This window comes from Ammodytes marinus (assembly GCF_949987685.1).
Source record: "Ammodytes marinus genome assembly, chromosome: 14".
NCBI classification, from domain to species: Eukaryota; Metazoa; Chordata; class Actinopteri; order Uranoscopiformes; family Ammodytidae; genus Ammodytes; species Ammodytes marinus.
The window spans coordinates 24,684,027-24,698,482 of record NC_137218.1 but is presented as its reverse complement, the minus strand read 5'-3'; the positions used below and the strand labels follow the sequence as shown (position 1 = coordinate 24,698,482).

The window sequence follows — 14,456 nt, the reverse complement described above, 5'->3', positions numbered from 1 at the left end:
TGTGATGGAGCATTGTCCTGCATAAAAATCATGGTCTTCTTGAAAGATGCAGACCTTTTACTGTACCACTGAAGAAAGTATCTTCTAGAAACTGGCAGTAGGTTTGGGAGTTGATTTTGAGGCCATCTTCAACCCGAAAAGGTCCAACTAGCTCATCTTTAAAGATACTAATAGTTCCCTCAAAAGATCAGCTAGTTGGACCTTTTTGTTTTTTATTTTCTGTAATTAGACAGCAGTTGTTAGCTAAAGTGCATTGAATATTTGGTAGTCAGATTTAATGTAACCCTTTACGGAGTATAGTGTAGTTTGTCGATTTCTGTTACCGCGGTATTGGTATTATTTTTCCATTTTAGAGGTCTTAAAAAGGTCTTAAATGTCTTTAAATTTGAACTTTAAAAATTGGCAGATACCATGGCTGCCATGCATGTGACTGTTTTCCAAATGAGGCATGTTGATTATGTCAATACTGAGTATTGTTGTCCAGGTGCCATACTAATATGTGCACTGTGTTCCCCACCAGGGAGTCAGGAGGATGTCATTCTCTCATATGAACCTGTGATGAGGCAAGAAAGTAAGTTTGTCAAATGTGTCATCAAAGCCATGAGCTCTACTCTTCTATTGCTCACATGGACAGTAAAACAAACATACACATAAAGTATTACAAACACATCAGTGTGATTGAGGAACATTTAAAGGTGGAGTCAGTGATTCTTGAGAACCCTTGTTATCAAAATCTGTGCATATCTCCTCGGTATCCTCTTCCTGAGTGTGTGTGTGTGCGTGTGTGTGCGTGTGTGTGTGTGTGTGTGTGTGTGTGTGTGTGTGCTGATAATATTAATATTAATATTTTGACAAAAAGTGATTTGATTTTCTCCAGAATCGCTGACTCTACTTTTTAATTTAAAATGAACACATTGTGATGTATTGAAGTGACTCAAACCAGCAAAGCGCACAAACAAGAACTGAAGCTCCCCTCCACACAACACAGGAAAACTAACACTGCAAAAGATTTACTTTCATAACAAACAGTCAATGTGGCTGTGTGTTCTACATTTCTACATCATTTTCTACAAACAGAAGTTTAGTTTTTTTTGTAGAAAGTCCAGTCACTCCTTTGTGTTTCCTTGCAGTTAATTATGCCAGACCCATCATAATCCTGGGACCCATGAAGGACAGAGTCAACGATGATCTGATATCAGAGTTCCCAGAAAAGTTTGGCTCTTGTGTGCCACGTAAGTAGAAGCTCATGGAAACATGAACATGACATTGAGTCAAAAATAGATCAAATTCTTCTGTGTTTACTTGATATGTTGACCTGCTATACAGTATACTGTGGAGTCATTTAGATGAGCATCGGTTTGAGTAATTATATACAAAGATATAAAGCATCTTTAAAGGTCACATAATATGCACATTTTCGGCTTCCAGTCAGATTTCTCTCCCCTAATGAGATCATTAGGGGAGAGAAATCTGACTGGTTTTGCATAATCTGTGACCTTTAAGCTGAACTCCTACCAGATATAGGAAGTCCTGGCGTGTATTTTAGAAAGGTGATACAGGGCTCATCAAGCTGAATTAAGACAACCAGTGTTTGTTTATGTGTTTGAGTGTCGTTGTTGTTATGCTATGTGTGTTTGAGTGTCTCTGTACATTGTGTGTATGACAGTTGTGTTGTTATTGCCTTTATGTGTATGTCACCTCACTCCTCCGTCTGTTCTGTGATGTGTTCTTCATCAGCCAAAGCTGTTTTTTAATTTTGCATGTTTTGATTTACACGTCTCTTTTATTTCAACACACCCTTTTTAAACCATATAAAGCTGCCAACAGCTCAGGGCACCAAGGTAAGCAGGCCGCGGATACACTGAGTTGATTTGTTTAATTGTTATTTTTTTTCACTAGTGTTCCTTGAATGAATGTGTTTGAATCCGATAATATTACTCTTCCTACCGCCGTAGAAGCATTAACTATAGTCCATCTTCTTTTCTTTTAAAGATATCCAAATGAAATCTGTTCATTCATTGTCTAGCACACTTTCGTATGCTAACAATATACAATTGGGAATTGCCAAAGCTCTTAACTCTAGCTTTCCCTCATTTGTGCACTGCAACATGTGAGTGGATATCTTTAAAATGTACATATGGACCACGGTTACTTTGAAGATTCAGTACATAGTTCATAAAAAGACAGACCAAACTCTTAATACATGATAATTGGTTGCATTTCTACCAGCACAGAGTAGCTATCATAAAATACACACTGTGCATTGCAAAGTAAGTTAGTTTTCATAGATGTAAAATGTATTATTTTCCTCATTTTGCACCAAAGATACCACTCGGTCCAGGAGGGACTATGAGGCTGACGGGAGGGACTACCACTTTGTCATGTCCAGAGAGCAGATGGAGCAGGACATCCAAGAGCACAAGTTCATAGAGGCGGGACAGTACAACGATAACCTGTATGGGACCAGTGTCATGTCTGTCAAATATGTGGCTGAAAGGGTGAGAGGCTTTTTGACTTTCTTCTTTACTAAAAAAGCTAAAAAATAATAATAATAATGTTAGCTGCACCAACTAGAAGCAAAGACCTTCAATAAAATAAAACCCTTTTTTGTTTAGCAGGGTAAACACTGCATTCTGGACGTGTCTGGAAATGCTATCAAACGACTACAAGTAGCACAACTCTATCCCATCGCCATCTTCATAAAGCCCAAGTCTATCGATTCATTAATGTGAGTAAACAGTTCATTTCTTTAAAAATAAAAGCAGTCTTTAAGAATATTCCTTTGTGTAACGTGACACTTCACCTACATGTGAAATGCTCATATTGTTTGATATCACTGAAGGACTAATTAGATTTGAGCAAAACTTTATACTAGTATGAAAGAAGACAAAGTTAGAGAAGCAAAATAGCCAAATATCTTAACATATAAATACAGTGCTTGAAATAAGATGTTTTTCAATGCTTTGTCTCACATTAAAATGTCCTTATATGTACTCATAACAACATTATGATATACTGTATATTCTATGTTCTAAACCATCTACTTAGTGTTTACTGCTAATACATTTCCACATTACTTTATGTGAAGTTATCACTTAGATTGATTATATTTTCCATAATTTTAAATACAAAATCTGAATAATGTGTTTGTGTGATGTTTGATGTGTGATGCCTCTGTGCAGGGACATGAATAAGAGACTGACAGAGGAACAAGCCAGAAAGACATTTGACAGAGCTATGAAGCTGGAGCAGGAGTTTGGGGAATTCTTTACAGGTATGATATCAATACACGCATCTATACACTAGAAACCTAATCTATTTTCAGCTGGTCCCTCATTGTGGAACACTGCTCAAACACAGTATACTAGAATCTAGAGCACAAGGCTAGCCGGGATTATAAAAAATACCACTGTAGTAAAGGTTCTTCACCACAGAGAAAGGTGTGCTCATATGGCCGCCTGCATGTTATGCCAAAAATAATAAGAATTTGTTTCTGGTTCCATCCAGATGAGCAGTGTAAATATATAGCAGACATGCCAGTTAAGTTTAAGATAACTTCTGCAATCGTTAAAAGAAACAACATTGGAGAGAGGTATCACTTTTGTTAAAGAATCAATGATAGTTCCTAGGATATTTCTATCTTGTACTGATTTTAATAATCAGGTTTTTTTCATGATTGTGTACATTTTCATTTTAGGATGTTTTTGCCTGCAGTGTCTTGCCTTACTATGAATGTGATGCGCCTGTTTCATACAAAGTTCCACAGTACATTCCCTTTTGCCTTGCAGCCCTGGTTCAAGGAGACACCTTAGAGGACATTTATAACTACTGCAAACAGGTCATAGAGGAACATTCAGGACCCTATATCTGGATCCCCTCAAAGGAGAAACTATAATAACCCATCATCACCCTGGAAGGGAGTCTGGACTGCTACAAAACTAGATCTAAAGTGTAACATATGATAACTGTATGGCGATGAATAGTCCTCATAAATAATTATTGTGAATATGTATTTTTTTTTTCAGTTTTGTTTTTGTTTTGTTTTCTCTTTTTCTGTTGGTTATTGCTTCATTTTTTCACTCAACATGAATGTTCCTGAATGTAAACCACTAATGTGTTAGAAAATATTAGGTCTTGAAACAGGAATCAGTTGCATTTTTTTTTGTTGATTTTTCTATTTGAACAAAAAGGAAAAAGAAAATGTTACGAAAACTAAATAAATATGGGGTACGTGTCGGGCACTGTGTAGAATTTCAAGCAGGAGACTGGTTGTGGCATATACAGTGCAGGCCTCTTTGCTTCGCTAACCTAAAGCTGCTTTTCCACCGCGGGAACTTTCCCAAGGCACTAGGAACCCTTTGGAGGAACCAGGGTCTAAATATAGTTCCTGGATAAATGATTAACCATGATTTTTCCCTTGAAGACCCTTCAATGGGGGCAGAACTGTACAGAGGTTCAGGATATTTGGGGGCGGGGCTGTAATGCTAAAGATTTCTGATTATTATTATTTCACACGCCATGTTTGAAACTCTGCTTTTGCTACCAGACGTGTAGGTCTCTCTGCCAAAATACCACCATATTGACATCATACCAGCAACATTACCACCATAGTTTATAGTAATAGTTTGTATTAAACATACAATTAGGCACACTGATTTCTGTTGGAACTCAATATTGATTAAATCTATCATGACTTAACATGTTCATGCATACGTCATCGGCCTGATTTGCATAACCTTCCCAGGACTTCAGGCCGTGGTGGAAACACAGACAATACAGGGCCGAATGAACCTTTTAGTTCCTTGAAGAGGACAAAAAGTTCCTGGTACTTTTGGTGGAAAGGTTAGCCTGGAAATCCAGACCCACATCTAGAACGATACAGGGTCTGGCCATGATCAATAGACTTTCCCAACTCAAGCGGCGGCACCTTTGCGTGCATTTCAAATACTACTGCACGCAATTGGATAGCACTACGACCAATCAGAGCAATGAACAAGGTGACGTATTAAGGCCCCTTCATTTAGCGAAACAGCAGGGTTAACTGGTGAATTAATTAAACTTTCGCCGTGGTCGGTCGGCAAAACAGAAAATTCTTCTTTCTTGCTAATGAAAGATTTGAGTGCCGTCTTCCAAATCGTTAAGTGTCGAGGCCAAAGCCGTTTCAAACTCAAACAACGTATCTGCATCCATCTTTGTTGTTTACTAGCGCGTCGAAGCCGTGGTAGTAAGCATGCCCAGCACTGTCGTCATCCAGTTACGTCCGGCCCAGAGCCCCATACATAGGACTCTGGCCCACCCATATCAGATAGATAGATAACGATTTGATTGGTAATTAAGAATTCTCCGACATATTTAATGAGCTCCAATGGATCGTGTCCAGACCAACAGGCTGAGCAAATTTAAATTTGCCAGTAGCAGGTCTGGATTTCCAGGCTTTGGAAAAGTGGCTTTATGAAGGAAAATAGGAATACCACCCTCCCTTTACACTGCAGCAACTAGCAAATCTTCCTAGCAGTTGAATGTTTTGTATGATTTTGCCTCGGTGCATCCCCCTGAACACAGCTTTGCTTTGTGTTTGTTTACATCCTTTTTTCTTCCTTCAATTGCTGTATTTATTTATCTGACATGAAGTGCGTGTGTGTGTGAAGAACACGTTTTATTCACTGTAAGATTTTCATGTTTTTTTTTTATTTATTTAAAAGCAGACATCCATCTGTTGCATTGACAATGCCAAGTGGGAGAACGCTGCGATTAGCAACAGAGATAAGACACTATATTTTGCTACTTAGAGAGCACGAAAAAGCACATCATTATTTATTACTGAAAACATAACTTTGATTAAAAAGGTCATTGACAGAGCATATTTTATTTGAGTGACGTAGTATGTTGTGACTGTGTTAATGTGTTTGGCAATATTATGGGGAAAGAGATGTTTGATGTTCACGGTATTTTTTTATGACTTGAGAGAGAGTTGAGAGAGAGGTTAAAGTTCTGATAAAATGTAACACTGAAACACATATTTGTAAAAAGTATAACAATATCTAGTGTGAAAAGGCAGAAACAGTGCAGAACATGGAAGTAAAGGGAACGCATATATTGCACAAAATGCATTTATAAGTATCAGATATTCATATTCTGTAGCAACATTATGGAGTCTTTCAGGAGTTGACAGACCTGAAAAAGGTGAGTTTTAATTTGGAAGGATACTGATTCAGATGACTGGTTCTCCTCAGGCAAGCTGTTTCCAGGTTCCATCATAATGATTGGGTTTATAGCTTGTGAAAGATGCCCAATCGAATGGTCTAACTCAGACAAGTGGGTATTGTTTCCAATCAGTTTTATTTGGAAACTCCATAGAAAAGGATCTCTGAATGCCCAGTTTGAACAGGAGGACTGATTACAGTGGGCTAAACCTGTTTCCATGTTCATTTGGGCACCTGGTAATTGGCAGACTTGAAAAAAATGTGAATATGTCCTTTAATTGGTTAGATTATGAATAATGTAAATATTTAGACGTACTGATTATGGATACACTGTATACTAAAACGCTAATGAGTGTGCACTTCTTTCAGCCTAACTTCTTTTCTCAATCCAGTTCCTGGTTAAAACACCTTCAAATGTTGGGCAGACAACCTGAGCGGACAGCAAGGACCATCTTGAATCAGCTTGAGGCCTGAGAAAAGTTAGTTACCTGTTTAGATGTATTACCGTTTGTTTGACAAGGGGATGAGACCAAATGTCTTGAACGCTTAAAGGTGTCATTTGTACAACTTTAAATTTAAGAAAAAGTTGGGATTTTTATATCATTTTTCACTGTTTGTTTTGTGTCCACATTAACCATTCCACTTAAAGGTTTTGTGACTTCTTCTTTAAATACTATTTTGAATAGCTACTCTCTGCCCCCTACATACATTGTAAATGTATTGCTAGCTGCTAAAATAAAAACAAAAGCAAGTGAAAAATGTTTAAACTATTAGGCTAATTATTTAGACATGGAATTCAACGCTCTCAAAGCAAAACTGAAAAAAAAAAAAGTGCAATAATGAATAATAAATAATGAAGGTGAAGGGAAAGGCACTCAAAAGTAATGAGCTGTAATGACAACTTTCTTCCAGAGGTGTCGCTAAATACACCCCAAAAATCAAAGTTACATGGTATCGCTTTAACTGACCCAGCGCGATGCAATATCCACTATAAATAGTTTACTCGCCAGTGGGTTGCCTTTCCGTAAAAGGGTATAAAATATAGTATCTATTTTTTTCATCAATGATAAAATTAAATTTCATAATTTAGGCCAACTTAAAGCACTTGGAGTGACTAATGCATCTACCAAGTGTGATAACCTTCCTGTTCTGTTGAACTGCAATGCCATTGGTCATTAGATTCCCATAACAATTTATTTGTGAGTGATATTATATAAATGATATACTTAAGTATTCCTGCTTGATTTAAACGGCATGTTTTCACCCAATGCGTATTAGCAAGTTAATATAGTAGTGAAATGAGGTATGCAGGTATGTTTCTAATCAATGGGACATTTCAAAAGTGCACTTATTCATTGTGTTGTTAACAAATAGCCACTGTAAAATAGCAGTAAAGAATACACATTTTTAAAAGCAAATATAAATCAAATCTGGTTGGTGTGTAATAAGATGGCCCAGACTGAATCCTCCCTGACCTGTTTGTGTGGACCACATACTGAACCTGTAGTAGATAAGCACCCCAAAACACTCCCACTTAAACGAGTGTGTATACTTCTAAGATGGAAATGATATTTTTATGTAAATTATTTCTCTTGTCATTAACTGGTTAAAATCAGATGGGAAAACCTTAATAAGTGTAAAAACAAAACTGTTTCCTTTTTATTTTTTGCAATATGTTTCAACAACTCTGCCATCATTCATTCATTTAATTTTTCATAACATACTGGTCACCACTTGCCTTAACAGAGTAAGTTTACTGAGTATCATCAATGAAAGCTTATAAATGTACTCTTCCATTTTATTTATTTTCCTCATTCCATTTTATTTATTGCCCATTCACATCTAAACTTTAGCGAAAGAAGGCTGAATCACTTGGAAGGCATATGTCATGCTGAGGGTGTTTACGCCCTGTGCTGATAAAGTCTGAAGAGATATTTTAATAACTTTTAGTTTATCTTAAATATGAGCATTTCATTTTAAAATAGTCGGTGACTAGACATCAATATTTAGTTTTGAAAAAAAGCGATATTGGCCAGTTATATGATGAGATGTAAAAAATATATATTCATATACTGGCATAATACTAATGCTACACCAATACTTCCAAAGTCTTTGTGTACATTGTGACATGGTTATGGGCCAGCGGGGGATTTTCTGTGTGGAAACGTAAAGGATATTCTGATCTATGCATGTGGCAACAGTCTTCTTTTTTCCTGTGGATGTGCAATATTCAACGCAACCGAAGCATTGGGTTAAATGCTGTGTTTTAAGACCTGATCCAACGGCAGATTTGAATCATTCATTCATAAAACTCAAATAAAATCACTGTTGTAAGAGGTGGTGTCCAAAGCAATATGTTGTAGTAATCACATTTAGCTTATCCCCTGTTAAACTCTCACAATGTATGATTAAAAATTCTGGTTCCCTCCCCCCCCCCCCCCCCCCCAAAAAAAAGAAAAAAAAAAACAACCAAAAGTAAGTCTGTCAATGGTGTTTTCCACATTGTATGGGAATACAAGCTGCATGTCTTAGCCACACTGGGAAGAGCAATTAATGGAGCCATGATGCTGAAATGGGACACAGCCAATACAATTTGTATGACATATAGTTTCCAATTATTGATAAGAAATGACTAGTCATGGAGTGGTGTCAACGGTGACTATAGTGTTGCAGTTAATGAGGTTTGCACTTAGGAACATGGACCAGGCATTGATTGACAGATGTATTTTCTTAAGTTTAACAGGTTTTTTTTACGTGGATAAATAAAATGGGCATGGACTGAATGAATCATATTGTGTCCAAGAGCAAAATTATTCCACAATTTGGCTTATATCATTTCCCCTTCAGAATATTGTCCCTTTGAGAATGCACCACATTCTCTCTCCTGTTCTTACCGTCATACTGCTGCATATATACTGTATATTTTTGGTGCACCTGCACCCACTAAGACTTTGTAGATGTCTTCTTCCGTCCAGGTTGATGTGTGTGTCATTTTGAGGGGTCCATGGTACAGAGGGTACCACTTGTAATTCATTTAATCATTTCTTACATTGGGTCTGACATGAAATAAAGATTTACACAAGAAATGTTTACAAATGATCAATAAGACAATTTGTTTTTCTTCCTGGAAAGTTGCACTTAAGGATGAGCTGCTTTACATCCATGTAAACCTTGCCATGTTTTACGCTGTCTGCTTTTGTTTGTTCAGAATAGCTTGTAAACCTTCATGTTTGTCCAATATCAATATGATATGCACCTAACATGAGGCATATTATGCCATATCTGATTTACACAGGACTGTAGGTGATGTCTTGTTCACTGGAGTGATAGACATACAGGACACACATTAAGTACATTGACTTCTCAACACTGTTTCTTCATTATTTAACACATTTTAAGTTCCTACTTTTTGTATTTAGTTCAGCTTATGAACAAAGAGAACATTGTGTTTGCATTATGTTAGTGTGCATCCGGTTGCTTTGATGAAATACGTATGATTATCGCTGTATGCATATAATATGCATATATATACTGTATATATGCATATGTGTGTATGTATATACTTAGATATGTATTGTAAATATATAAAGTTATTGCAAAGACCATCTTTTGAAAAGGAAATTAAAAAGGGTGTTACTTTTAAAATGAACGTGACTGTTTCTTACGATTTTAGAATGTATTCAGTTGTGTTCGCGGTGTGTGTTCATGTGAATCAGAGATGATGAGTTAAGATGCCACGTTTGGATAATGCATGATCATCAGTGCCTATAAGTGCAGCGTTAATATGTGGAATATTGCAGTATTTACACCGTACAGAGTGATAACGTCTGTCACAATAAAGGTGTGTAGTAATCCAACTTCTCCTTTTAACAACACTTCACAACACATCAAATAAATATAAAATATACATTCTGCAACTCAGACAGCATTTTCAGAATGACTGTTATCTTGTTCAATTTCTTTTGAATAATTAAATAGATTTATTTATATATATATATATATATATATTTATATATATATATATATATATATATATATATTAATCTAAACAGTACTTAACATTTGGCTGAAAAGTACATGTATACATCTACACTCAACACAAATATAAACGCAACACTTTTGTTTTTGCTCCCATTTTTCATGAGATGGACTTAAATATCTAAAATTCATTCCAGATACACAATATTACCATTTCTCTCAAACATTGTTCACAAATCTGTCTAAATGTGTGATAGTGAGCACTTCTGCTTTGCTGAGATAATCCATCCCACCTCACAGGTGTGCCACATCAAGATGCTGATCTGACGTCATGATTAGTGCACAGGTGTTCCTTAGACTGTCCACAATAAAAGGCCACCCTGAAATGTGCAGTTTTGTCTCACAGCAAAATGCCACAGATGCCACAAGCATTGAGGGAGCGTGCAATTGGCATGCTGACAGCAGGAATGTCAACCAGATCTGTTTCTCGTGCATTGAATGTTCATTTCTCCACCATAAGCCGTCTCCAAAGGCGTTTCAGAGAATATGGCAGTACATCCAACCGGCCTCACAACCGCAGACCACGTGTAACCACACCAGCCCAGGACCTCCACATCCAGCAGGTTCACCTCCAAGATCGTCTGAGACCAGCCACTGAGACAGCTGCTGAAACAATTGGTTTGCATAACCAAACAATTTCTGCACAAACTGTCAGAAACCGTCTCAGGGAAGCTCAACTGCATGCTCGTCGTCCTCATCGGGGTCTTGACCTGACTCCAGCTCGTCGCCGTAACAGACTTGAGTGGGCAAATGCTCACATTCGATGGCGTCTGGCACGTTGGAGAGGTGTTCTCTTCACGGATGAATCTCGGTTTACATTGTTCAGGGCAGATGGCAGACAGCGTGTGTGGCATCGTGTGGGTGAGCGCTTTGCTGATGTCAATGTTGTGGATCGAGTGGCCCATGGTGGTGGTGGGGTTATGGTATGGGCAGGCATCTGTTATGGACGAAGAACACAGGTGCATTTTATTGATGGCATTTTGAATGCACAGAGATACCGTGATGAGATCCTGAGGCCCATTGTTGTGCCATACATCCATGAACATCACCTCACGTTTCAGCAAGATAATGCACGGCCCCATGTTGCAAGGATCTGTACACAATTCTTGGAAGCTGAAAATGTCCCAGTTCTTGCATGGCCAGCATACTCACCGGACATGTCACCCATTGAGCATGTTTGGGATGTGCTTGACCGGCGTATACGACAGCGTGCACCACTTCCCACTAATATCCAGCAACTTTGCACAGCCATTGAAGAGGAGTGGACCAACATTCCACAGGCCACAATTGACAATCTGATAAACTCTATGCGAAGAAGATGTGTTGCACTGCATGAGGCAAATGGTGGTCACACCAGATACTGACTGGTTCTGAGTCCCCAGACCCCCAATAAAGCAAAAAAATGCACATTTCAGAGTGGCCTTTTATTGTGGACAGTCTAAGGCACACCTGTGCACTAATCATGACGTCAGATCAGCATCTTGATGTGGCACACCTGTGAGGTGGGATGGATTATCTCAGCAAAGCAGAAGTGCTCACTATCACACATTTAGACAGATTTGTGAACAATGTTTGAGAGAAATGGTAATATTTTGTATCTGGAATGAATTTTAGATCTTTAAGTCCATCTCATGAAAAATGGGAGCAAAAACAAAAGTGTTGCGTTTATATTTTTGTTGAGTGTATAATAGAATCACACTACACAAATGCAAAAACTGAACTGTGTCATCAACAATCCACAAGAGGGCATACATGTAACACATTGCTTTCAGACCAATGTTGAACCACCTTACCGTTTTGTGCTGTATTGCAGAACCATAACCCTCTGCTGCCACACTCGCCACAGGAGAGGTGAGACAATATGTAAAACGGGCAGTGCTATTTTTCAACAACTTTCTCACTTTAGGATGAGGAGTAGTATGGCACAGACATTTCAGAGTGCTATGGAGTGTGCGGCTTATGTGAGAGAGATAACACATGTGCTTTTCTAAACTCTGTACCCGGCCTATGAACCTGGCATGTGATCTATACATTCAACACACCATCAGTTATAGGTAGTGGTGCTATAACTCATGAACACAGGCCTGTGGGCACTGTGCAGGCCTCACCTCCCCACTAATGGTATATGCAAATGACTGTATATCTTTGATCTCTTTCCACCTCTCATACGTATCCGTTAGCACGTTGCATGCACATATCAAGTCCAATGCCATAATTTGTGACATATACTGTATATCATTCCCATATGTGTTAGCACATCTGAACCACTATTTATATACGACTGAAGAGTACAACTTTTTGTTTTCACTTTGTGTTAAAGTTTTAATATGGTACATACATCACAAACACACTAAAATGAGTCAGTAAGTAAATAATGAATAAAGTGAGGTGATGTGCATTAAAACAGGGATTTGAGGATGCTGTTTCTGTCTGCAGCAAATCCTCCAGTATAGCAGTCCTACTGGCGGGGATACAGGCTGGTGCAGCTGGCCTTGTAAGCCGTCCATTTAGCATATTGCTCCTCTGCGTTGAGCTTGCGCTTTTCATCCTTCTTCTGTCTGTGGTCCTGGAACTTCTCCAGCCAAAATCCAACCCTCAGTCTGCTCTGTAGCCACTCCTTAGAATCGTTGTGTTTGGGTGTTTCAGGGTTTTCTAAGGACAAAAGATGATAAATGTTCATTAAGTGCAATATATTGATACACAGTCAATGAAGAATTTTTACATAGAAAGGTCCATATGGAGCTCCAAAGACACAGTGTTTTCAAGTCATTAAAACAAACAAATCTCATTTTCAATCACATGTATAATAAAGAATACATATCCTTGTGGACAATAAATACATTTATAAGTATAGTATTTTAAATGTTAGTGTTAAAGCTATGGTGCGTATCTCTTTCATATTTAAAGAATGTCGGTTACATTCAAGCCGGCAGTGTTGTTGTAATCACTTAGTACTCCACATGGGGGGGGGGGGGGGGGGCAACCGCATTACACACTATAGCTTTAAATAAGTAGAATAAAGGACTGATTGATACACACCCTCAGACTTGGGGCCTGGCTTTGCAGCAAACGGTGGATAGGTGGCGCTGTCTGGGTGGACCTTGGCGTGGACCTTCTCTTCCACAGACTCACAGTCGATTTGGTTTTCTTGCTCTCCAAGCCAGCTGTTGTACTGAGTTTTCTTCTTTCCGCCCTGCTCGTCTGCCTTCAGCTCAGAGCTCAGCTGTCCGGTGCTGGCCTGGGGTTTCACAGCAATACACCTGTGTAGTTTGACTAGCTGCTCTTCCTCCACGTCCTCCACCTTAAGCCAGCCGAGCCTCTGTTGCTTCAGTCGGTCTGCTTGTCTTTTCTCCAGGCCCTGCTGCAGTGCATTGGTCCTGCTCCTCTCCTCCACACATTTTTCTCTCCTCAGACGTTCTGTCGCTTTGTCTCTCTCCTCTCTCTCCCTCTTGTTCTTCTCAAAGCTTTCCAAAGCCACTCTCTGTCTGCGCTCCGTCTCCACTGCTTTACGCTCCACATACATGTGTCTGCTGAACCGGCTGTTCCTCTGTCCTGGGATCAGTTTCATATGGTCATCTTTCACACACTCCATTTCAGCAAGGGGGGAACTTTGATACATTTTGTTCACCTTTTGGTTAGTGATAATAAATGTTCTGCGTGTGCTGTTGATGTACTCTGTTGGTCTGTTGAGATGTGTTCTCTTTGGTGGGTTTGTGGTGAATGATGCCACAGAATAGAGGAGAGTAGTTCTCTTGTCAAGTGATGGAACTCTTGATGTGACATCACAATTAACATTCTACTGAGAATTCTAAATGCACAGTGTTCTACAGGAGTCCATGGCAACACACTGTTTTTTTACTGATTTAAATCAATCAATTTATCTTTACTTAAATACTTCATGTATGTGTTTTTTTAGAGAACATACAAACACACAACAAAAACCAAACTGGAAAAAGGCACACAAAAACAAAGACAAAATAAAATAAACAACTAACTATTAGTAGTATTCTAATAGTATTCTAATTTACAGGTTTCTAGGACTTCCAACTATAGCCTATATTGTTTAAAGGGACACTGTGTAACATTTTAAGTAATGTATTAGCTAAAATGAATATCCTCATTCATAAATATGTCCTCATTGGTGTAAAATCTCCTCTGCCAAAAATCTGAATTATCCTCCTGAGCGGAGAATTACAAAGATTAATATTACATTTT

At 38.4% G+C, this 14,456-nt stretch overlaps 1 protein-coding gene across 2 annotated transcripts in view; it reads left to right on the top strand.

Annotated features, from left to right (window-relative positions):
• Positions 1–3,924, top strand: part of dlg2 (discs, large homolog 2) — a gene marked incomplete at its 5' end in the record, with an annotated part of 170,721 nt that extends 166,797 nt beyond the window's left edge. For both annotated transcript variants that reach the window (XM_080041553.1, XM_080041552.1), the window contains 6 exons: positions 521–571; positions 1,131–1,232; positions 2,326–2,498; positions 2,619–2,728; positions 3,183–3,274; positions 3,789–3,924. In XM_080041553.1, coding sequence (XP_079897679.1) covers positions 521–571; positions 1,131–1,232; positions 2,326–2,498; positions 2,619–2,728; positions 3,183–3,274; positions 3,789–3,895 — 635 coding nt within the window. In that variant the 3' untranslated portion in view covers positions 3,896–3,924. The remainder of the gene's footprint in view (positions 1–520; positions 572–1,130; positions 1,233–2,325; positions 2,499–2,618; positions 2,729–3,182; positions 3,275–3,788) is intronic.
• Positions 3,925–14,456: the final 10,532 nt, after the last annotated feature.